The sequence below is a fragment of the Gallus gallus genome, chromosome Z (assembly GCF_016699485.2).
Source record: "Gallus gallus isolate bGalGal1 chromosome Z, bGalGal1.mat.broiler.GRCg7b, whole genome shotgun sequence".
NCBI classification, from domain to species: domain Eukaryota; kingdom Metazoa; phylum Chordata; class Aves; order Galliformes; family Phasianidae; genus Gallus; species Gallus gallus.
In genome coordinates, this window is record NC_052572.1 from 47,476,900 (window position 1) to 47,502,662 (window position 25,763).

The following is a 25,763-nucleotide window of genomic DNA, read 5'->3' on the forward strand; positions in this document are numbered from 1 at the left end:
CAGTTCCTTCAACCTTTCCTCATAGGGGAGGTGCTCCAGTCCTGATCATCTTAGTGGCCCTCCTCTGGACCTGCTCCATGAGCTCAATGTCTCTCTTGTACCGGAGGCCCCAGGCCTGGACGCAGTACTCCAGATGAGGCCTCACAGGAGGTGAGTAGAGGGGCACAATCACCTCCCTCTCCCTGCTGGCCACCCCTTTTTTTTTCTGGATCATTCAGTTTAGGCTTGTAGCAGGCAGCAGTCCTATTCCTTCTACATTTTCTTGCCTTCAGCCAGGCACACTATTTTTCACAATCTGCTCTGCTATTTGTTTTCCTTTCCTTTTCCTTCTGTCATCTTCCTGCCATGATAAAACCAAAACCATCAGCTGGGAGGGGGTCCAAGTATATATGACTATGAAAAGCCCGACAGGCTGAGCAGATCAAGTGACACGTCTTCCTCAGGTGACAGGCTGAGGAAAAATCACCCCCTCCTCTAGAAAGAAGTAAGGGCAAGCAAATCTCAGGGTTTGGGGCACCAGTGTCGGGCAGAGGGGAGGCTTTGCCGGATGGCAGCTACCCGTGTTCCTCTGAGCTTCGTGCGCTCCGCTGTGGGGGTGTCAGTGCTGGGGGGGACCCGAAGGTGACCAGGTTAGAGCTGGGGTCGCCGGACAGAAGCGGACCGGGCGGCGGTAACGGCCGGCGCGCGGCTCTGGTCGTCCGCCCTCCGAACGGCCGCCCCGCGGTATTTAGCGGAACGTTGAGCCGCAGAGCCGTTGGCAGCTGCGTGGAGAGTGACGGCAGTGCCGGCAACATGGCGTTTGCGGCCCGCACCGCGGCCGGTGCTGGAGGCCGACGAGGGGTCGTGCGGGTGGAGCCGCTGCAGCCCTAATGCTCTGCAGTGCTGCCGAAAGTTACTCCACTACCTACGGCGTTCTGCTAAGGTAAACTAGCCCGCCAGCTCTGGGAAGCGTCAGTGTTTTATACCGTGATTGGGTCTGTTACTGGAAGAACATTTTGTTTTATTTTACTATTCCCAAACTGTCGATTTAAATGTTGCTACGTGTAGAACACCTATGGAGTACTCTTTTGGTAAGTAGATGAAGAGGAAATACTCTCTTGTTGGAGCAGGTAAAGTTGGTTGGTTTGTGGTTAGTCTGGATTTTGGGGGTTGGATCGCAGCATATGCAAGCTTCTGACTTAGGTGGCAGGACAGCAAAGTTTTGGATGAGAATAGTTAAAACATAATTTCTATGCTCTTAGTTAAGTGCTGAGGTGCCTTGTTTTTTGAGATGAAGCTGAGATCAACCAGGTTCCTTCTTTCCTGAAGAGACCTCAGTGGTTAATCACTAGGTGATGGTAATGGAGAAGTTAAGCTGCTGTTCATTACATCTGCATTTCTGCAATGAAATCTGAGTATCTAATGAAATTGCAAGGTTTAATGGCTTTTAGATTGTAAATTAAACTAAACTACGAGCAAAAGACAATGTCTTCTAATTTGTTAATCAACTTGTTGAGTAGCTCACCTTCTTTATACAAATATCTTAAAGCTGTAGCACGTGTTCAGAGTGCTCTGCAACTCATTCCTTCGTGCTACTGTTGTTCTTTGCTCTCTGCTCCTCTAGGAGACAAGTAGAAAGCTGCTGAAGAATTTGTGATGCAGAGACACCTGAATACTTCTGTTAATCTCATATGAATTTAGGCACAGTGGTGGGGCTGACAGGTGAAACTGTACCATCCTTGATAAAAAGGCAATGGTAGAGTAATGAAGACTGTGCCAAGTGTGGCCTCTTTTCAGAAAGCACGGTGGAGGTCCCACTGATTAAAAATCCACCTGATTAATCACAGATTTAGAGTAACTTCTTAAATATGCAGTGGACTCCAGGCAGATGTTGAAGTTCACCTTTGTATAGTTGCATCTCTTAATTGCTTTCGACAAGTACCGACTTACCTTCATTCCATTGCTGTCTTCAGCCATCAGTCCTTCTGTGTTGTTCTTGGAATGTTTTTTAGAAATTTTTAGAAACTGGAGGGATAGCTGTAGGGCTTTTGACATCAGTTATCTGTGGGGTTCTAGAATTCTTAGTCTCATTTTCAACTGTAACTTGAAGACCTAACTTTTTCCTGTGGTATACATTTTCTTACAGGCACAGTGTAGGCTGTTGTGAAGTTAATTGACGATGTTAAGAAGTATAACTATTCATCTCACTTGTAACAGAATGCTATTTTGGGACTGTAAAACTTACGGGAGCTTAACTACTTGTCCCACATGCAAGCAGAATATGAGGCAGGTAGAGAAATTCAGGTTAGTAGCTACAACCAACACATTTGTAAAAACACGTGGTGCACATGCATTGGAAAACACAGCTGACATAACTTCTGCTTTGGAGTTCATTTTTGCCGTTGTCTAAGTAGAGCAGCTCTGGCAACACCTTTTGTTTTTTCCATGTGGTCTCATGCTTGAGAGAAAATAAAATTCAGTGGATGAATGTTTTTGTCAGTTAAAGTAAGTCGTCACTTCAGTGGCTCTGAAACAGTTGCAATGTTTTAAATAGTTCTACACTGTTTTTGTTTTTTATATCAAACAGAAGGATGTCTGTTCAAAAGTCTAATTCCTCTTGTAATGATAGGGAGGAAATAATATTTATTTGACTTAATTATTTGAAAGGTATGTCTTTTGAACCATCTTGGTTCAATCTTAGTTTGTATTCTAATGCAAGTCACAAACTTCACTAATTTCTTTTTAATTTGTACCGTGTTTTTTGAAACTGCAAGACATTCTGTTTGAAATTTGTACTTCAATCTGAATCTGGAACCTTAATAACATTAACAGGCCTCGGGGTATGATATTTTGCTGTTATAATACGTGAGTGTTAAGTCTTTAATGTCCACGGGAGAGAGTAAAATTGAATGGATTCTGTGCAGCTTGGCTGGCCTAAGTTGGCAATATATGAATGCACTAAATGCTTGGACTTACAAGTTAATAAATGCCTTAAAAGTAGCTTAATAAGTATATTCATTGTTATCCTTCCGTTAGATGAGTAAGTTTACCCTTACAACACTATCAAATTAAGTATTTCTGACTAATTATCTTTGTTGTTTTCTTTTATATATTGTGGAAAATGGCCTGATGACTATTAGTATCTCAATAACTGAGAAGTACTATGAGTTGAACAGCTCCCTCACTGGCTTGGTATCTGCAAACTACAATATTACACAAAAAACAGTGTCACTGTTTGTATCTTTCTTTTGAGAAAGAGGGCACAAACTATGTTGGATGGCTTTCTCAGCATTTATGCTAGGGTTGGGCTCACTTCTATTTTCCTTACCACACTTTAGTAGTGGAAAATACCAGTATGAATCTAAACTTGAAGGTAAGCTTATTCTTATGTTCTGAAATTGAGCGGCTTTTTGTTTTTATTCTTTATAGCAATTTGGTGCAACTCTTAATTTGATACAAGCTGGTTAATCTTTGTTGAAGTTGTAAAAGTGAAGTAGTATTTCTGACACTGAAGGTAAAATGGTTCTATGAAATCTGTGAGTTCAAGAGTTTTTTCTCTACACTGAGCTTTCTTTTTCAGAGCAGGTCTGACAGTTGGTGTTGTGTTGAGTGAAATGCTTTTTTGGTTTGGATTGATGAATGCAATCAAAATGAACTTGGAGCAAAAAAATTATCTGGCATTTCTCTGTGAGAAAGAATGTAGGTTAGGCCATTGATGTAGAATAAATGTTACAGTAAAGCTGTCAGACTGTCTTCCTGCTGAAAGGCAGTTCTGCTGGATTTTGAACTATTAACTACTGTGATGGCATGTTGACTAATTCATTAAGAAGTTTCACTAAGTTTGTCTAAAATGATGATCCAAACATCTTTTTTTTTTTTTTTTTTTGCAAGCAACATGCAGCACTGGACAGTGTGGAACAAAAAAGCATTGAAATTTCGGCAGCAGCCAGCTCTGAAGACTTACAGAGCTTTCCTCGTGAAAAGAGTGCTGTGTATTTAATGCCATCTAGTTGTATCTCTGTGTAGTGGTGCACCTGTAACCAACAGAGAAACATCCACATATTTTTCAAGTAGGGTGGCTTTATCTTTCATGATTATCTTAATTGTTATCACAATGCATAAGCAGAGGTCTTTAATGAATAAACATATTAACATGCTAACTAAAAAAAAATCAGTAGTTATTAAGCAAACTGTTCGCAGTCTTGCAGCTGTTGGTTCTTAGATCAGTTTTTTTTTTTCAAGTGTGGATCATATGATGCCATGTGCTCCAATGAGCTGTCCAGAAATATACAATTAAATAAATAACTTAGGTAAGCTACTGTTCCCCACCCAATAAATGAGGATCTGAGGCAGAAGTTAATGGAACTTTGAGATGAGTAAAGCCAAATGAAAATATTCTTCAGTACTAGGAAGCTATAAACTGTTGATTACATCTTAGTATAGCAACAAGAAGTTTACTTGCTTCTGTGTACTACAGACTCATTTCTTCACAATTCCAGCTTGAGTATTACCCTCCCTCCTCACAACCGTGTAAAGGATGGTGAACCTAATCCAAAGTTCTGACCTGTTTGTAGCTTCGATTTCTACTGAAATTAGAAATTGACCTGCCAGTAAAGATGCTATAGGATTTGATACCTTGTTAGGATTTGTGTGCTATGGAGTTTTGAAATCCAGAAGCTGCACAAAAAATTTTAAGAACCTATGCTTTCTTCTTCATGGCCCTGTAAAGCTAACTGAATTCATGCTTGTTTCTTTGATTTCTGTAATGCAGATACTTGTGCTGTGACTGTGATGAGCAGATTTAAGGGCCTACACTTACTTAAACCAAACACTATCGAAGATAAATGGCTTCTGCAGCACTCTGCATGCAGGAAATGTGTACTATGGCAGACTCAATGCAAGTCCACAGGTGCCATACAACAGCATCCTTTAACAGTGAAATTAACCACAGTAATTAGCACCGCACACCCCAAAACCTCTCTTGTCACTTACCTGTTTGGATGAATATTTTATGGACTTAATATCTTTAGGGAATGAACTCCATTTAGAAGTGTAATTTAGGAATTTTGCAGTCTATTTTTAATTAAGATCTACTAGATGCTTTGTACTAAAGTACACAACCTTATCTGATGTTGAATTCTTTCAAGTTTTTTACTTTGCTATTACTGCTCGTCTATTGTTTGTAAATACATTGATTTTCATCTGAAGTATAACTTTGTAGTTCAGTATTGGATTTATTTCATGACTGCCAAGTAAATTAATATAATCTGAAAAAAAAACCCCAACACTAAATCTAGCCTCTGTTTGAAGTCTTGTAAGTTTTCCTGGAAGTTACTGTTCTACATATGTTGCTCCAAAAGCAATGCCACCTAGTTATCTCTACGGAAACTACAACAGATACAAAGAGCAGAATAGCACTATTTGGTGGAGCAAAGTCTCAGATACAAAGCACTGTTTTTCAACATAGTCACCATCACTAGCTTTGCATTTTCACTAGTGATGAACAAGAGCCTGCATGCCATGCTTTTAAAAATCTGCACCAGCAGAGTTGACCAGATGTTTTTCAGCTGCTATGACAGTGCTATTGCTAGGAAATATTGCCCATGCAGTCCATATTTCATCAGCCTGAACAGATGGAAATCAAAAGGTGCCAATCTGGACTATGCTGTGGGTGTAGTAAGATAGTCCAACCAAGGCTGACAAGTGTGTGGTCTTCGAACTAGCACTGGGTCTGGTGTTACTGTGTTGCAAGATAGTTTGTCTTCTTCTGTGACCTGACTTTGGAAGTTCAAGCCTTCATCTTAGTCAGCATCGTGATACAGCAGTCAGTTGATGGCTTGTCCATGTTTCAAGAAATCCAGAAGAATCACTCCTTTCCTATCCCAAAAGACAGTGCATATCACTTTACCCACAGAGGGCTTATTCTTGAACTTCTTCATCAATGGGGAATTCATGCTGCCACTCCATGGAGTACCATTTCAACTCTGGCTCATAGTAGTGACACAACGTCTTGTTACAGGTAATGGTATGATCCAGGGAACCATCATCTTCTGCCTCATATTGATCAGTAGGTTCTGACAAACTTGCATATGGTGTTCTTTTTGCTCCTGTGTGAGCATTTGTGGAACCCACCTAGCACAAACTTTGTGATATTGCAGCATTGCAACTATTGTTTCTAGTGCATTGAAGCTGATGTTCAGATCTATATACAGTACCCTGGTTGTAATCTTGTAATCTGCCAATTTGTGCAGAAGAGCTGACCGAGACACTCTTCATTTTGTAGTGTGACAGTTGTGCATGGCTGTCCAGAACATGGCTGCTCATTCCTGTCACTGTCATCACTGCTGAAACACACCACTCACTGCCTACTGTGCTCTCATCCACTATTTGGTCTCTGCTGCTATTTCTTGCATCGCAACAAATGGAATATTGGTGGGAAGGCTTAGCATCTACTACCATACTACCAGCATCCACTTCTGGTGTTGTGGGCCAATATAACAAAATAGGAGGCATTAGTTTTGGAGCAGCCTCATGCCTTGATATATGCATGCATTTTTATTCTCTTTTTGTAAACATGCTATCCTACAAAACTGTTCAATTGGAAGTACTGTAATATGACTCTGTAAAAAATGTTTTCTTTCCTTGATGAATGAGTAGCTAACAACAACAACAAAACACCTCTATCTTGTCTGATCTCCGGAAATTCTTCAGACTCAAAACTGTAATGTAGACCTCATCTGCTTTGTTATGACTTATTTATTGTGTTCATAGGGTTTTCATGTTCTGAGTTGGGTCTGATAATTGAAGTCAGGTGTTCCAACTAATCGGTTTTTCCGTTATGAAACAATTATTTGATTACAGTGCAGAAAGTCGTGGAAACCACAGTAGGAATGATGTTATAAGCACTGTACCTTTTAAAATTCTCTCTCAGTTTTTATTGAAATAATTAAATTTGTATTAGAAGACTTTCATAGCAAATGGGAAATGTATGTCTTCACTTTATAGAGAGAAGATAACCTTGTTGTGAGGATGCTCAAGCATTGGAACAGGTTACCCAGAAAGACTGCTCAGTCTCTGTCCTTGGAGCTTTTCAAGACTCAGCTGAGTTGAGTTCTGAGCAATTTGATTTGGTGTCAGTATTGACACTGTTTAGATTGGGAGGCTGGATTAAAAGATCTCCTGTAGGAAGCTGAGTTATTCTATGAATCATTTCAATATTATGCATATTTAGAATCTGAAGTGTTTTCATTAAAAACAAGCCTGTACCATTTGAATTGAAAAGCACGTGGTGTGATCTAAGATGAAGAAGAATGACTTAAGCACTTTTCTTGAATTCTCTGTTCTGCTGGAAACTCTGGTGGTGAAGTAGTCAATCTAATCAAGTAGAATCTGAGGATTGGTAATTATTAGAAAAGCAATAATTAGTCTTTTTTCCTGGAACATGTTGAGGACAAATTAAAGAATAAAGACTACGGCATTTGGCTACATGGAGGAAAAGGATCTGAGGGTGCAGTTTGGCAGCGGGCTCAACATGAGCCAGCAATATGTCCAGGTGTCCAGGAGGGGGCCTGTGGCATCCTGGCTTGTATCAGAAACTGTGCAGCCAGCCCGAATATGGAGATGATAGTCCTTCTCTACTCAGCACTGGTGAGGCTGCACCTTAAATACTGTGTTTAGTTTTGGGCCCTCACTACAGAAAAGGCCCTGATGCCCTGAAGTGTGTCCAGAGAAGGGCACTTCTGCTGTTGAAGGGTTCAGAACATGAGTCTTACGAGGAGTGGCTGAGGGAACTGGGATTGTTTAGACTGGAGGAGGATGAGGGGAGACCTTGTTGCTCTCTGCCATTTCCTGATAGGATGTTGAGGCAAGGTGGGGGTTCATTTCTCTGAGATAACAGTGATAGGACAAGAGAGGTATTGGCCTCAAGTTGTGCCAGGGGAGGTTCAGACTGTGTGTTAGGGAAAATCTCTTACCAGAAAGTGTGATAATACATTGGAACAGGCTGCTCAGGGAGGTGGTAAAGTCTCTATCCCTGGAAGTCTTCAAAAAACATGTGGGACACAATTAGGTGGCATGGTGGTGATGAGTTGATGGTTAGACTAGTAATCTTCAAGGTCTTTTCCTACCTTAATGACTCTACGATAAATGCAGTTTCAGTCTTGCCTAATACAAAAGTCAGAACTTTTCCCAACATCTTTAACAGGGTGTTACTTTCATGTGTGTGTGAGGCATGCATGTCCGGAGAAGGGATGGCAATCTGTGATAAAAATGCAATTATCATATCTTCTAGCAGTTGTGATAGTTAACAGTGCATAGACTGAACTGCTACCATCTCCACACTGAAAGAAATCAAGAGTCATGTCAGGTTTCAGTATCCTTGGACATATTTCTGTTGTAAAAATGTGATCTCACCCACAGCTGAATAAACAACACTTAATACCTGCGATGGATAAGTTGAATAACCTTTTTAAGGTAGCTGAGTGATAATCCTTGTACATGGTTAGTTTCGGTTTTTGGCAAAGAGAATACTGACACAATAAAGAGCAGTTGTGAAGCACTTCAGGCTAGAATGGGGTGAAGAAATACAGTAATGAAGTAATAGCTGTTGCAGGCAAGTACCAACAAGAACATAGGGGTCTAAAGTCAGTTTGAAGACTTGACCTTACCTTTGCTTTGCAGTTCATCTAAAATACATTAAAGTTCATAATATCAACTAAAAATCCATTAAAATTCTTGATGTGTTTCACTATGTGAAACTTTATAAATGATTGAAATACTCTTGTCTCATTGTTGGAGGCAACTGCAACCGGGACTCTTTTATTCTTTGTACTTAGACGCTGCTTGCAGTCATCATGGTCATCTTCATAGACACAGCTAATTTTCCTGAAAGCCACCAGCCACCCCACAAGAGGAATTGGAAATGATATACATAGGTGAATAAACTGTGGGCAGGCAAATCAGGGACTTTCAGTAGAAGCCAATAAGAGAAAGTACTGTTAAAGTACTTGCACCAGAGCTCTTGTAAATTACCTACCTGTGAAAGATCATATTTATTCTTGAACTTAAAATATTTTTCAATAATTTATTAAACAAATCTGTTAAATTTGTTAAAAAAAGATTTTTAGTATCCTATTGTGTATATCCAAAAGATAATTTTTTTAAAAAAGACCCTTAAATATCCAGTCTATTTTTAAATGCTGAACCTTGTTTCATTCAAGTTATAGTATTCCAATTAAAAAAAAATCTTCCCCACCTCTAAATCCCTCCCTCCCCCCCCAAAAAACCCCACACCAGTAGTAAGTTGAACAGGACTGATTGAGCCACATTTTCCCTGTTTATTCAATAATACATAAGTGAGAAAATTTGGGGACCAAATGCAGAATTTGATATACTAAAGGGAACTGTTGTCATTTAAAATGGGGATTAGGTAATGCGTGCATTATTTGGGCAGGTACTTTTTGATGTGAATTCTGACTGTACATGCACCTGGGAATGTGCAAGTATGGACACATTGTAAGTATTTTTACCTGTTTTCTTAATGGCAAAAGCTCACACTTCAGTATTTGTAGAAAACTGTAAGAAGTTATAGGTAGCTGCATTTATGGCAGCAAAACATTAAAGTACCTTAGTTTCTATTTGTAATATATTCAGAAAAACATTGTCAAGCTCCTTTCTTTAGGAATTGTTAGCATTTTTCTATAGCATTTTGAAAATAAAACCTGTTTTCTTATAATATGTGTATCCTGTTGTTTGTCTAGGTGACTAAGTTTGGGACTTTTCAACTTAAAGAAAAGGAATGCTGAAAAATAGCAGAGAATAGGTATGCAAGCACCATAGGTATGAAAAAATAGCTTTAGTTATTCCTTTTGGCTCGCATACTGCATATAATTAAAACTGGTTTTGATCAGTGCAACAGATGCAACTTAGCAACTCTTACTAAATATTAAACTGCATTGCCCAATATTGAAATGATTCAGTATTGACTGAATTGTTTTCACGAGCAGGATATTCTCTGCACTTGCTTTAGTTGATGTAAACCAACTTTATCTTGCTCTGACAATGCATGCCTGTGTTATGTAGTTAAGTATACTCATTTTCTCTGGTTACATGGACTTACTGACCCAATCATAAACAAATACTATAGCAAATGGTTGTAGCAAATGTGTCATACTTAATCTGAGTTTCTAAATGGAGCTCTTGAAGTAGGCAGATATAAGTATACAAATCAATAAGAAGAGCCTATGGAGTTATTTAGATAGAACTGGTCAGGAGAAGAGAAAACACAATAGACTGCACAATCAAAGCACGAGTCTTTGTGAGCTGTGCATTAAAAAAATTAAGATTCAGAAACTGAACACTGAAATATAGAAAATGGCAGGAGTTAAAGCTGTCTTTCCCTCTCGTTAACATGAATTCCAGAATTGCAAACAATCTCCTGCCTCATTCAGTGCCTGTGTTCACATAATGGACGGCTTTTCAGCATTTTTCTCATCCATCGTTCTTAGCAAAACTGCTGCTTTTGAGGGTTGCGACTCTCCGCCAGTCTTCTAGTCAGACTTTGGAAAATGTCGGATGTGCAGTATTGAACCAAAGTTGCCAAAGTAAAGTTACCGCCTAGCAGCAAACATGCTCTCTTTGGAGGTGGAGTCATTTTCCACCCATCATATAACACAAATTTATCTTCCTAGTCTATACCTTATTTTGTTCCCTTCAAAGAGAGGAACGTTTTCTCCCATGTGTCCTGCTCTACAGACAGGGAGACAGTAGCTTCCACAAGGAGTACAGTGGAGCAAATGGATAGGACATAGGTGGTAGAGATGGAACTTACATGACTCGCTCTACTGGGAATATACAGACCTATATGCCTAAGTCCAACCATGTTTAACAACTCAAAAGCAGTAGTGAAATGAGTAACTGCTGTTTCCTAGCTAGTCATCACTTTGCCAAGTCCTCTAAAGAAAGGCAAACAAATATGCTGTTGGGAAGAAAATTATCAATAGGGAGTAGCTGTTGGGCAGGATTAAGTTTTGCTTTCTCTTCGGTTCTGGTGAGTCAAATCAAAGGCTCAGGTTTGTCAAGATTTACAAATACAGGGGTACACATTAAAATAATTAGGAGAAAAGGCTAAAAGACTTGGGACTGTTCAGCCTGGAGAAGAGAAGAGTGAGGACGGACCTTATCAATGCTTGTAAATATCTAAAAGGGCAAGAGTCAAGTGGATGGGGCCAGGATCTTTTTGCTGGTGGTCAGTGACAGAACAAGGGGCAATAGGCACAAACTGGAACATGGGAATTTCTATCTGAACATGAAAAAAGTATATTTTACTTTGAGGGTGACACAGGCTGCCCAGAGAGGCTGTGGAGTCTCCTCCAGAGATGTACAAGACCCATACTTTCCTGTGAGACATGCTGCAGGGAGCATGCTGTAGCACTGGCATTGACTAGATGATCTCCAGGGGTCTCTTTCAACCTCTTTTGATTCTGTGACAGTGTGCTACTGCTGTCAGATAAAAACAAATGCCGCTCCTGTTCACCACACTGGAAACTGCAGTTTTCCCATTTCCAGAGAGACGATCATGCTGATGTTTCCTACAACCTAACTCCTTCTCCTCAACCAGTAGAATGGATAAAAGGGAAAAAAACTGCACAACATATCACAGACACTTTGTCCTCTGCTGAAATACCATGTTATGGAAGTAACATGTTACCTGCCAGGTGGTGAGTATTCCTTGTGGCACCAGAAAAAACACCCAATATGGAATACTTTGTGGAGTGAATGTCACTGATCAGCTGTTGCTCCCCATGCCAATAAGGAAGGACCAACACAAATATTTATTTTCTGTTTCTTGTGTCAGTGTATCCCTCCCACATCAGAGCTGGAACTCTGCTCTCCAGCTAGCTGCCAAGGCCATCTGTGTCTCTAGAACAAAAACTGGTTCCCCTGGGCAGTTCCCACAGTGGCACTTTTCATTCATCCTACAGCTGCCAGTAGTGGTTATATGTACCTGACTGCCCATCCCTGCTCTAGTATGAACAGTGCTCAGGTCAGCACATTGCCTGTTTGGTGTACTTTGCATAGACCACATCAAGGTCCCAGGTATAAACAGTGGGCAAAGAATGAAGGTTCCATCCTGCTCCCTTCCATTAAAAAGCTTTTGAGTAGTACCTAACTACTTAACATTTTGTTCATAGTTATGATTAGTGGAGGAAAGGCAAAACCCAAGTATAAATCATTCCAAAATTGTTCAGTGCTGGAAAGTAGACCTGTTTTGGATGGAGATGAGCATACACTGATCTTGGGTGTCATGGTCAAGTGACAGCAGGATCTGATTCCTAGTACAGGCAGGGGCTTATAATGAGGAGATGTATGGCTTTAAGAAACAGTACTCCCAACTACATTCTGAGGCTGGTGGTGCTCTGCAAATAGGAGCCACATAAAAGGGCACTTAAGTGGAAAGAAAATTAAATTGCTCAGCTGAGGGCAACAGCATGGCATTGCAAGACAGCACTCTCAAATTCCTTTTAGAGGCCAGTATCAATATAATGAAGCAAACAGACATGAAAGGAAGCTGTAACTACAACCAGTAGCAACGTGCCCACTCAGGCATCTGCTCCAAAATCTAAGAGCACAGGTATCATGTAGATGGAGACCATAAAAAAACTGTACAGAGATTCATCCTAGTTCTTCAATCCGCTGTGGAGGCCGCTGCTCTCAACTCTACCTACATAACATTGAGAAGTTTGTAGCCAATCCTGACATGCTAAAGTCAAACTGTGTGTAAGGGACCAGAGAAGAGGGACATGAGATGCAATCTGAGCAGACAGACAGATCCAGGCAACATCTCTAAAAAGCAACTGAATGCCCAGTTCGCCCATTCTGGAAGTGAGACTGAAATCTTTCCACTTTCTGATTAAGGAAAAATACAAAAATGATTAACTAGAGAAATCTGCACTGGAATTGCACGCTTCAATTCTAGCTGCCTATTTAAAATCTGTGTGTTGAAGAACACTAAGGTAGCAGCACAATTCCTCTCCCTATTTATCACCACCAAGCCTGTATTCAAACCAATATCATAAAAGCAGACCGCAGCCTCCTAAAGCAGTCGCTGTTTTCCCAGAAAGACTTTTTTTTCTCCGAGAGGCAGTCTGAGTGAGTTTGTTTATAACAGGATGCTGGACAGGATTTTTGACACCCAGTTCAATTGGCAGGTTTTGTACAGACCTCTGCCAGACTGTTAAATTAACCCTACACAAGCTAATCCTTAAATTTATGATCATAGTTTGCATTTCAGTGATGTTTTGGGGCATAGTCCAGGATAAATATATAAGCAGCAACAGGAAAGAGTGGACATGTAGGACTGCCTCCTACATATTTCAACTGGTATTTTCTTAAGTTCCTTAGCAGGGTTCACACAAAATCAATGTATTTGGTTGTTCAGTCACATGAAGCCAAATATTTTATGCCCTTTATCTTACATTTAAACATTCTTAGAATCTCCTAAAATAAAGCTCAGCTTGACCATTGTAAAGCAACACTGAATATTTAGGAAACACTGCTGACCAAAATCTTTCCAGTCAATATCATGAACCTAATACAATAAAAATTTTTATTCAAGATATGTGAGCAGTGAATTGATTATTTTGTCTAGAAAGAAAGGATGAAAAACTAAAGCTTTCAGTAAACATATTATCATGCTCACAACAATGCTCAGTTTTGAGGATGTCAAAAATCCTGTGATCTCTGCTGCAACAAAAACCTACTAAGGAAGAACTTACCAGCAGACACAAGTAAGAACCAGAAGAGCCACCAAGGGAAGCTGAGAATGTGGTGGTATTGACACACTCTCATCAGTTTTCGAAAAGTTACTGTTTTCCCTAAGTCTAAAAGAGTGTTGAGAAATCTTAATATGAGAGTTTAACCATTTTGAGATAAAACATAAAGGCTTGTAAGATTAGAAAATAAAAATATTTCAAGATTTTCATGACAGACACTTGCCCACCATTCCTCCTCAGAAAACTTCACATCAATGTATCACTGAAGAGCTTGGAGGTAACCAAACAACACGGTAGTCTTTTTCACAATAAAGAATAGTCCTGTTACGTTGCCAGATTTTTGTGAGAACTATATATTTCACATTACTCAACTGGAGCATTGATAATTTGTTACTAGCTATGTGACAAATCAACCACCAGGTTTGTAAGTGATTTAGCCCCAGTTACAACAACTCATTTAAGGATTATACAGAAATAGAACTGCCATAAAATTAGCAGTGTAGCAGCATTACAACACTGCTCTGCTTAGCCTAATAAGTAATAGGATTACATTACTGTAAACATCCTTGTAATTCTCCAGCAGTGGCTGAGCCTGGACAAAGTGCTCTGCTAATCATCAGATATTGCTTCCGGTACTTGAAGAGTGTCCAGCTGCTAAGGTGCTCTGCCAGAACTCCAGCAGGAAAAAGAGAAAAAATACACAGAAGACAGAAAACACTGCCCAGCAAAGCCAAGAACACAGGACACCTACGACCACCCAGCAAGCTGAAGAAAGTCAAGAGACTTTCAACTAAGTACAAAGTCATCAAAGGATGTCCTCACATGCAAGTCATATAGACCTGAAAAAGTAACTAGAGATCATTAAAAAAAAAAACAAAACAAAAAAAAACACATTCTAACCCCTTTCCACCACATGCTTGTTGTTGGAAGGTGCAGTAACACAAAAAGTAACTTCTCATTCTCACCTTTCTATTGATTTTAAGAATAAAATGCAAGTGTAACAACTTCCGGCAGATGAGAACATTTATCTTTGCCACTTAAGACATAGGAAGTATTTCCGTACCAACATCAAGGCTTCATAATCCCAGATACAAACCCATTCCAGATACAGGCCATGTCTAGTTCCCTCATTAATGAATGGTTCTTTAGCTTCAGCTGTGAAACTAAGAACCACCACTGAGAAACACTGTACATATAAAGCTGGGCACCATTCAGATAACTGCTTCATGAGATACAAAGAATGGGAAATGAAGTCTAACCACTTGTACACCTACCCCTATGCAGTTACTGTATTTCTATATAATTCGTTATAATCCCTATACATACCCCTAGAAAATACAAGAGCTACCAACAGAGCATATCTCAGACTGACTCGACTATGTGACTTTCAACCTCATTCATCTGATGTGTCAAAAGATTACTCACCCCATGAACTCACCAATGTCAAATATAAATTACTTTCTCACTGTAAAGTGCAGTTTGCATATTCTGTTGGTAGTTTTGGGCACCTACTCCATGACATGCAGCGGCCAACATTATAAACATGTTTGAGTACCCGGAGTGGTCTTCAGCTATTTGCTTGTGCAATACAGGCAAGGCATTTTAGAGCAAAGAAAGCACAAAGGAAAAGGTAATACTTGGAGTAGAGGTATACTGATGAGACATGAACAGTTCAGATAGACAAGGTAGATGTAAAACCAAAGAGAAAGAAAAGACAAGATGGAGACAGGTAGTCATGAACTGAAATAGAGAGAGGATGAGCTGTTAAGTAGAGAAGCACAGAAATGGTATACAGAAAACAGAAAACGAAAGAGCAACCCTAGAAGAAGAATATAAACTCTTTAAGAAAATTGTTTCCTGTGAAGTAAATACTCCTTTTCTCTAAGAAACATTAAACTGACATGCACATCCTTGTCAAGGTGCTCATGTTGGTAAGCACATACCCAGCATGAAGAATCCTCCCTCAATGCCTTCTTTTTTTTCCTCCACTTCATCTCGTTTTGCATACATGAAGTTACACCATGGGTAAGGCTCTCCAAAAGTCCTGCCTGTGTTTGTATTTTTTTTTCCACAGGTTTAGACTGATTACCTTGCCTGTATGGACCAGACACCTGCAGTCTGAAAGGACATCGAAGGTATTATGCAGACTTTGAATAGTACTGAACAGAGCTAGTATGAGTGAGGAGCCAACAACCAAAGCAACTGCATATGGGTTCTTTTGGAGAATATTCTGAGGCATGTAATTGAGCATAGGACATAACCTGCTTGAAAGCTCATACACTGCATACATAAATTCAGGATCCAAAAAATCTTCAGTGAATTATACTCACTATTACAGCAAAGCAGATATACTGCTTTTCTTCTCTGGATGGACCCTAGAATCAACAATGCTCAGGAACATCAATTTTAAGAACAGTTGTCTACAAAAATTGTTTCAGCAAAGATGAGAGAAAAAAGTAAATACTGACCCAACATGTCCTTTTGACCAGGATTTACTGTAATGAGAAACTTAAGACTAAAATAAGAGCAAGACTTTGAACAGTATTAAACATGCATATTATTGTATTATATTATTTACTTTCCCTAAAAGGTTGTCTTGGTTAGAAAAGAAGATGCAGATCTCTGTTTCATATTGAAAAAGTTGAAGTAACTGATTTTCACTAGGGGAAAAAAAGTCATGCTAGACTTAAATGCTTTGTGATTCTAACTTAAAATGTGAGAGATAGTAGATACTGGACAGTTGTACTTCGGTTTCATTAATTTAGTGAAACTGCAAACATTTTTCTACTGTCTTAAATCAGCACTTTGGGGCAATTTCTACATATAATTTTCAACATTTCATCCCCACACTCCAATTTTGTTCACCATCTGGCAAACTGCAGACACCAGTGTAAACAGTTAACTGCTTTTTGATGATGTAAAGACTGTATGAAAGTATAAAGCTCTACCCACCTCTTTAAAACTAGATTTGCTTCTAAAACAGATGACACCAGTTTTTTATTAAACAGAGATCTTACATTCTTCTACCCCTGCTACAGGTTTGCATTTTATCTTTTAAAACAAGCCAGAGAAATGGTTTACTCAGTTTGTTATCGGCACCTTTTCCCACACAGGAGAGGAAACGCTGCCATTACATGCTGCTCTCCAAACTTCCATCAAAAACCATTTAGTCCACAAAATTGTTATGTGAGCTCTCTTCCTTAGAGCTCATTAAAAGGTAAAAATTTGGACCGCTGCTAGCCCCTAATTATACCAAGAAAAACCAACCAAGAAATATATATACAGCGACCAAGAAATTGCATATTAATGCAAAGTCAAGCCTGATTTATGTCATCATGTAGGAGCTGAAAGACTGTGACAGCTTAAGGACCAGCTCAGACAGAACAAGCAGCAGTAAGTGCAGTAGCTCAAATACTTGCCTTGTACTTACATTAAGCTGCTGCTAGATCCAGAAGAGCTGAAAGAAGCATATAATTTGATAGTCTTAAGTTCTGCATAGATCTCTAGAATACACTCCACATCTCAAGTATTACAGATTGGACCCAGAGCTGGATCAACTTGTGCAATGAAGTAGATCTGCTGAAAGGAATGCATCTGAAATCTTGCTGAAGAATACAGTACTTCACCGTGACTTGTAGTACTTGTATCAACATTGCTTCCCTAGCAGGGGGGTTGGAACTACATGATATTAAAGGTCCGTTCCATCCCAAACCATTCTACAATTAGACCTGAAAGCTCTGTTCTAACAGAACCGAATGACACATCTGATTTGAAAGGCAGTCTTATGAAACAACATAAGCAGATAATTGTGATGGTTCCCAGGTGCTGTAACCTGTGGAAGTTTCCTGCCTTACCTATTATCAGCTACCTCACATCAAAGCTTGCTTTTTACAATGTATATGTAGGTAAGAAGCCAAATAATCCTCCTCTGAGTGGGAACACTACATTGAGTCATACTTCAGAAATATTCACTGTCCTGAAATCAACTCTTCAAAAATGAAGGAAAACAATATATAAGAATGTAATTGAGTTTGTATCTGTACGAAGAGTACACACTGTTTTTTCATATTTCAGAAACTTGAACTCACTTTCTATAGCAATATTTTATAATTTTCAGTGATGCACTGTGCTAAAGCCACTGATTGATTACACATTTGAGACAAACAACTATGTACCTGTTCTCTTAAACCTGGATTTAAGATGCAAATGAAAGTAGAAATGTATTTACAATAGTACAATAAGAAGGTTAAAAAAAAGATAACCTCTCTTCACAATTCATTCACATTTTTGCATGGGTAAGAATTTAACTTCAGACAAAGCAATAAATTAGGTTTTTTGGAAGGTAAAGCACATGCACATTAAGAATCAAAATGTATTAATTGCAATTGATGGGAAGAGGACCAAAATTAATAGCACAAAGCAAACTGCTTTGCCACTACAGAACAGTCGCAGAAAGTTGACAACACGCTCTCACCCTTCTTAATGCTACACCCTTTTCTGTCAGAGCAAAGTAGAACTGTGAACTCTTGGCAATGAGAGCATGTTTGATAGAAGTGAATGTTCTAGCACGGTATACCATGAGTTCTCAGAACAGTCCTATCTTTCCTCTGTGAGAAAACACAAATGGAGGGCATGCCTTTATACGACAAAACACCTTTTTGTTCCTAGAAAAACATTACTGTCCAGTTTCATAGACTGATCTGCAGCGTTGCTCTCCAACATGCCCTTAGTTACAGGGCAGGAACCTGGACCAGATGACCTGCCAGGATCCTTTCTAAATCAGACAATTCTCTGATATGGTTCACTCTTCATATTCACAGAAACTTTAAAAAACAAACAAACAAAAAACCCTAAGAATAGAGTGTTTTACCCATGCTCTTGCATGTAGTTTTAATTCAACATATTATTGCACTTCAAAAATTTGAGCAATTCGAAACAGTCACTAAAGAGTATATACACAACAAAATACAATATACAAACCAGTATTCCTTTGGCTGCCTTTCCAGTGAATTACTTCAAAATATTTAGTGAATTCTCATTTTATTTGATTGCTTCCATTCTATACACTAGATTTCCAATTAACAATATTTCAAAACGAAAACAGTTCCCAACTTCACTACATTTTCCACTTCAGCACTTATTTAAAAGACATGAAAGTTACTTTAATAATGCAGACTTGCAATTGATTTCAAGTCAGAGCTTACAAATAGCAAAACTTCATTATTTAGCCATGACTACTTTCCATAACAGTAAACACTATACAATGTTTAAAGATTAAATGAACATCAATTTATCAATCAAGTATTCAAAGACTTGCCATAAGAAAGTGTGAAGGTTAATAACCTTTCATGTAATTTAGAAGTGACTCTCCACATGCTTGCTGTATCTGCTAAAACCATCCTGTCACCCCGCCCTCCCCCAAGTCTTCATCATACTCACTGATGAAACAAAGGAGTAATTTATTTAGAGTGATAAAAACTAATTTCCAGACCGACAGCCTTGATTTACTGGGGGAAGAGGGGAAAACGTTACATTTCAGTAGTTACTTGCACATGAACAGACTTAGTTCTGCTTCACAAAAATATCTAATCCAGCTGAGATCTTAAGCAAAGGACATCAGTGCTAAACTTTAAGTAAGTAATTTTGTATATACTCCTCCAATCTAACAAAAAGAACTCTAAAATCAGCCAGTTAATCTCTTATGCTTTCAGTGTATTTTGAACATTGACACAATACATTTGCAAGCTTATTCTACTGTTGCACAAAGTAGCAGAATGAAACTTAACTGAAGTTATGAGTGGAAAGTTGACTAAGAATGGCTTACACGTGCACACACTGGTTTCTAATTTGCTTTATTCACACGCTTTAGTTACTGTAAGCTTTGTGAACAAACTGTAAGACAGCTACACATTACATTCTGTGAAATTTTATCCCCAAAGAAGTTTTTGTTATTTTTGTATGAAGCAAAAGATTCATCTTCTGCTACACTGCAGCAAAATAAGGTGTCTACATGCTTGTAATTTCAATGATTTGTGTCTATTTAAATTACTTTTACAGTTCTGTTTCCACAGGTGCATTAAAAGCAAAGCTGAAAACACTTTAAAAAGACCGGTAAAGTTATCGCCCATTCAAAGTTCTTACAACTTAAGAAAAAAAACTCTTTAAACTGCCTAGCAGTCCAAATTATCAGGTGTGATGTTTATATAGCAAAGATTATAAACTCATACCCATCCCTTAGTTCAGCTAACTGGTAAGAGGGAAAGTAAATCCTCATTCCAGCCATATCTGAAATATGATCCCCTTGTGTATGACTGCATATTATATTTGTTTATCATTTTCAATTTAAATTGTACTTCTGAATGATATTTAGAAGTTGGCATTTTTAAAACAAGCTTTACTACGTAGGCAGAATCTACAGAGTAGATTCTTTCAACTTCATTTTTGACTTAATTTTTAACAATAAGGTACAACTGTATCATGTCCACAGTGCTAAATCCACACCTGAACAGATTAAGAAACATTTTGAAGCAGTGTTGAGTAAATGATTTTGGTGAGCTGTAAGACAGCCACATGCAAGGTATACTGTACTACAACAGCTCCAAATCCCTTGTAAAAACCTAGCATTCCTTCTTCACGTTTTATAGTATTAATGCAGTCTCTCATTCCCTCATACTGAGTATTGATTGGAAGCACTTCATAGCCAAGGTCTGTATTGTCAATTATTGTGCGCGTCCCTTGAATATGAAGGCGGTGCAAAACTGTTTCCAGTGGGTAAAGCATGACATCAGCACAAAGGCTAGCAGCAAAGCTAGCAATAAGTTCTGGAAAATACGCATCCAGCATGCTCTGCACAGAAGTGGAGCTCTCTGTTGGAAGGCTGTGGGAATTCTCTCTCTTCAGAAAAAGCAAAACAAGCTTCTGGACGATGGAACTGATGACGTAGTGAAGAACTCCATGTAGAGCAGTTGGAAAAATCAAGACCATTAGAGGAAGGAGGCGCTTGCTGTGGGGTACTCCCATGCCTACAACTCTGCCGATTCCTTCTTTTACACAGTCCAGAATGCCAGGATTATCTCGAATGATTTCACTCTACAAGCACAATGGATTAGTTAAGACTTGTGCTATTTCAGAACCACACTGACACCTACATCTGCTGAATTTTATCTTAAGATAAATATGTATTTGCATGCTATTAAGTCTAAGCAGCTATACAGATATTTCAAGTTCTTCATTCATAACTAATTCGAATACTTCAGAATATTTTGTTGATCCAGTCTTTAAGAATAACTAATATATTATAAACTCGGAGATCTCATCTCCTTCATATTGCTATTGTCACCTCAAACCGTGCTTAAATTTGTCAAAACACGCCACCTACTGGCTTGAAATGTAAAAGACAAAAGCTGTAGCAACTACAGCCTAACACTTAAAGGTATTTCAATGAGTATTTCAATTTGTAATTGTCCTCTTACAGCACATGAATAATGTAAAATTCTATAAGTTGTCCCCTGCAGTAATGGAAACAGCATAAATAAATGAAAAATGCTAACACTAACTCCTTTGTATTTCTAGTTAGAAAGTCAATGATTATGTTTCCAAGCACTGGATAATACATTTAATACAGCACAAACACATCTATTCAGTAAAATACCTAAACACAGTTTAACAGAGCCTAAAATTCTGTCAGATTTACAGATCCTGTAAGATGACTTTCACATACAAAGTTTTACATAGATGATTGCTTGTTTAAAAGGTTGTGGGAAATACTGTTTTGGCCTTTTGCTTGTTTTTGCTTAATAAGCATAGAATCATCACAGAATGGCTTGGGCTGGAAGGAACCTGAAGACCCCTGAGTTCCAACATTATGACCATGAGCAGGGCTGCCACCTGCTAGATCAGGCCACTAAGCGCTGCAATCAGCCTGGCTTTGAACATCTCTGGGGATAGGGGATCCTCAGGTTCTCTGGGCAACCTGTTTCAGAGCTTCACCGCTCTCTGAGTAAAGAATGTCCCCCTGCCACATAAAGTAAACGTCCCCTTTTACTTCAAAACTAATGTCCCTTTTCCAATTCCTGTCAGGCCACGCAAACAGATCTTCTACTCAGAGCCTTCTCTTCTCCAGGCTGAACAAGCCCAACTCCCTCAACTTTTCTTCCTAAGAGAGGGGCAACAGCCTCTGATCACCTTTGTAGACTCCTCTGGATGAGCCCAAGTAACTCTGTATCTTTCTTGCTTTGGAGGCCCCAGGCGCGGATCCAATTCTCCACATAGGGACCCACCAAAGGCAGAGCAGACTGGGACAATACCCTCCTTACCCCTGCTTCGGATGCAGCCACAACAAAGTTGGCCTTGCAGGCTACAAGCACACACTGCTCACTCACGTCAAGCTTCTCATCGACCAGAACCCCCAAACCCTTCTATCCTTAAGGGCTTTGCACAAGTCCTGGTAGATTACATCATTTGCTTTTCTTGGTCCACCATAACATCACTACATTGTGGAAGGCCACCATATACATCAGGCACAATTTTCCCCTAGTGAAGCCATGCTGGCTACCTCAGATCACCTCCTTGTCTCATGTGTCTTAACACAACTTCAATGAGGTGCTGTTCTATGATTTTTACTGCCACAGATGCTAGTCATCCTAGAGTTTCATAGGCTAGTCAACATAGGCTAGTCATCCTAGAGTTTCCTGAGACTTTCTTTCTCCCTTATAAATGGGAGCGTGTTTCCCTTTTTCCAGTCACTGGGGAATTCATCTGATAGCCATGACTTTTCAGATAGGATGGAGAGTGGCTCAGCAACTACACCAGCCAGATCCTTCAGAACCCTAGGATGCATGTTGTTGGGCCCCGTAGATATGTACACATTCAGTCTCATCAGATCATCTTTTGCTTTCTCTTCTCCCCAGGGAGGTGCTTGAGTCACCATCCCCAAATGTGTCTAAAAAAAAAAAAAAGTGTGGATGTGGTGCTCAGGGACATGATTTAGCAGAGGGTTGTTAGAGTTAGGGTAGTATGCTTAGGTTGTGGTTGAACTTGATGATCTTTAAGGTCTTGTCCAACCTGAGCAATTTTATGACTCTATGATTCTCTTAAAGTGAGAGGAATTTTGCTCTCCCAAACCCTGCCTACACATGCAAGGATGTGAAAGGCATGGAAAGCATGACTGTCTGTTGTAAGAGACTATTCTGGTCAGACCAACATTTGAACTGTTGTTTCTTAATCTCACGCCGGGCATACATATTTCAAAGAACCTCCTCTCCCTCCTATAAATTGGAGCGAGACATCTGTGGAGACTGATGCAAAGAACTTGTGGAGTACCTCCGTCTTCTCCATGTCAGTTGCTGCTAGTGCTCCTTTCTCGTTTATCAGAGAAGGTACAATGTCCTCTATTTCTTATGACCCACAGAACCCCTTTCTTTTTTTTCATATCCATTGCCAAATTCAGTTCCATCTGTGCCTTGACTTTGCTCATCCCACCTCCACAAGTTCAGAGCAATACTTCCTAGTAAGAAAATCTCTCTATCTATCAAGTGCCTGGGTGACACTCTTACTCATGTTTTGTCTACTAAGTGCAAGATCTCATTCCTGGTTCACAACAATCCTCACTGAAAGGAGTGAGTACAGCCGTGCCAAAAAAGACTTTGGGGTACTTGTTTGTGGCAAGCTGGACATAAGTCAGCAAAGTGCCCTTGCAATCCAAAAAGTCAATTGCATCCTGGGCTGCAAGGAAAGAAAGCGTGGCCAGGAGGGTCAAGGGATGTGGATCCTTCCAATTTAGTTTGCACTGGAGAGACCTCACCTGGAGTACTGCACCCAAATGTGGAGCCCTCAGTACAGGAGAGATGTGGACCTGTTAAAGTGTGTCCAGAGAAGAGCCACAAAAGTGATCCAAGGGATGGAATACCCTCCTACAAGGACAAGCTGAGAGAGCTGAAACTATTCAGCCTGGAGAAGGCTCCAGGGAGACCCAAGAGTGGCCTTCCAGTATGTAAATACATTCTTAAACTAAGAAGATACAAAAAAAAAAAAACCCAACATTTTTTGTCTCTTCTCTACAGAAAACATCCTATTTCACTGACGCCCAGAAACAGCTGAACTATAGGTTTAAAAAGTTGGGTCTAAATCTATCTTAATAGTACTTAAGAACTTTCCTGAATGAAAATGATTACTTTGATGATTAAATGACATGAACGACTAACCTGCATCACCTTCATGAGAGCTCACTTTACAGTTAAGAGTGCCGTCAGCAGCAAAAAGACATGCAAATCTTTGGAATGGAACACTGAACTCACTGAATCCAACCACTCACTGAAATATAAGTGTTGTGGTTTACTCTGTACTGTTACAGAACAGGTATCCTAAGTGACATATTGAAACTTTCCAGAAATTTGTTTTGATGACTAAAGAAGAACTAGATAAAAATTTAAAAGGAAAAGCACTCCTTGGTATTTTGACCAAAGTTGAATTACTGGAAAAGCTTTGTAATCATTATAGGTAAGGGGTCAGGGTTCATGCCAGTAACCTGCCTAGCAGGCCTTTTAAAACCTTTATACAGAAAAGATTTCTTTAGAATATGTCTTCTAGAATGCATAAATGTGACTTGCTATTCCATAATACAGACTGTTGGAACACTGTGTCCAAGTGTGCTTTATTATACTATATTTCCACTTAAGACAGCACAACCAAAATAACCATCATAATAAATACTTTTTACCTGAGTTAATAAAACATACAGCCTCAAGCAAAACCAATACAACTACTGCAACAAATCTGAATGCAAATCCAAGGATTCACCTCTCAAAGTGATCTGTTTTATAAAGAAAATAAAGCACCTTTCAAAATGATATATATATGTAAATTACCTGTACAGTTTCAATCAGACTTGCAGAATAAAAAGGCATTGCTATCACATGTGTTAACCTGTAGAAATCAATAATATTACAATTTTAGTCATATATGCACATGACAGTTATCTACCAAGTCACGCATAAGGCAGAACAGTAACTGAAATATTGAAAAACACATTAATAAGTCAAGATGTTCAGAACTTATGTGAAATTCTACTCTCACATGATAGATCAATTCAAGTCTCATTTATTAAAATCTAATGAAAGAGGAAATCAATCTTTCAAATTATACCGTCTCCATAAAGACACAGGGATCCAGAAATATAATTTCTGAAACTGACACAGGCAATCAACATTGTTTAAAAAAAAAAATCAGAATTTGAGAATTACTATAAGCATCCTGTCAAGTAACAACACTTGCAGATTGTACTGTTATACATTTACTAGCTTTATAATTGATGCTTAAATAATTAATAATAATGCCATATTTACCCTTTGAGAAGAAGGTGTCCACCAATCTGTTTGAGGTTCCATTTATGTGAAAGCTCTCTAAAAAGTAAAGCAGGATTTACTGTACTATGTATAAGAACAGTTACCCTTAAGCATTTATTTCAGGGGTATCAACTTCCTGTTTTCATACTGGCATTCTACTGCTACTCTAGATATTCATCTTTCCACTACAGGAAATCCTTCAGTTTCATGTGTAATTAATACATTGTAGTTAACTTTTTAAAAGTTATTCAGGCCTACTAGTTAGCTTAGAAAAACTTTTAATTATTAATAAGTCACTGAAAGCCATTTTCAGGAAGTAGTGGAAATTTCAGCATTTCAGCCTTGCTTTACCAAAATACATTCTTCATTGTATTTTGAATTAGTTACATTCTTTCTATTTCTTGAAGTTATTTTTGTTCATCTGTTTCTTTCCAAAAGACCTACATGATATTCTGATAGAGTCAGACAAGACCGGTCTCTAACATACCTCATTAAAATAAAATTCATGCACTGTATATTAAGATACCTTTTTTTTTTTAAAGTCAGCTTTAAGTTAGAATTTTCTAGTTACACATTTCAAGATGTGACTAGTAAGTTAACTACATCCTGCCTGACTAAAATCTTACACTAGCTCAACATGACATTCAACAGCCATAATTTGGTAAATACC

The 25,763-nt window shown here is 38.9% G+C and overlaps 1 protein-coding gene and 2 long non-coding RNA genes across 5 annotated transcripts in view; 2 read left to right on the forward strand and 1 right to left on the reverse strand.

Moving 5' to 3' along the window:
• Positions 1 to 19,610, forward strand: LOC124417523. Its single transcript, XR_006932462.1, has 2 exons — positions 1 to 150; positions 15,826 to 19,610. It is a non-coding gene; the product is annotated as an uncharacterized LOC124417523 (long non-coding RNA).
• Positions 757 to 14,756, forward strand: LOC121108258. 2 transcript variants are annotated; one of them, XR_005842659.2, is made up of 3 exons: positions 757 to 922; positions 9,738 to 9,799; positions 14,332 to 14,756. It is a non-coding gene; the product is annotated as an uncharacterized LOC121108258 (long non-coding RNA). The 2 variants fall into 2 exon arrangements; XR_005842658.2 differs by lacking the exons at positions 9,738 to 9,799; positions 14,332 to 14,756 and adding exons at positions 2,126 to 2,283; positions 3,871 to 9,134.
• Positions 18,614 to 25,763, reverse strand: part of SLC25A46 (solute carrier family 25 member 46) — a 14,991-nt gene continuing 7,841 nt past the window's right edge. For both annotated transcript variants that reach the window (XM_040655481.2, NM_001007830.2), the window contains exons 6-8: positions 25,094 to 25,150; positions 24,617 to 24,674; positions 18,614 to 20,840 (exon numbers count right to left, since the gene is read on the reverse strand). In XM_040655481.2, the coding sequence (XP_040511415.1) occupies positions 20,262 to 20,840; positions 24,617 to 24,674; positions 25,094 to 25,150 (694 nt within the window). In that variant the 3' untranslated portion in view covers positions 18,614 to 20,261. The remainder of the gene's footprint in view (positions 20,841 to 24,616; positions 24,675 to 25,093; positions 25,151 to 25,763) is intronic.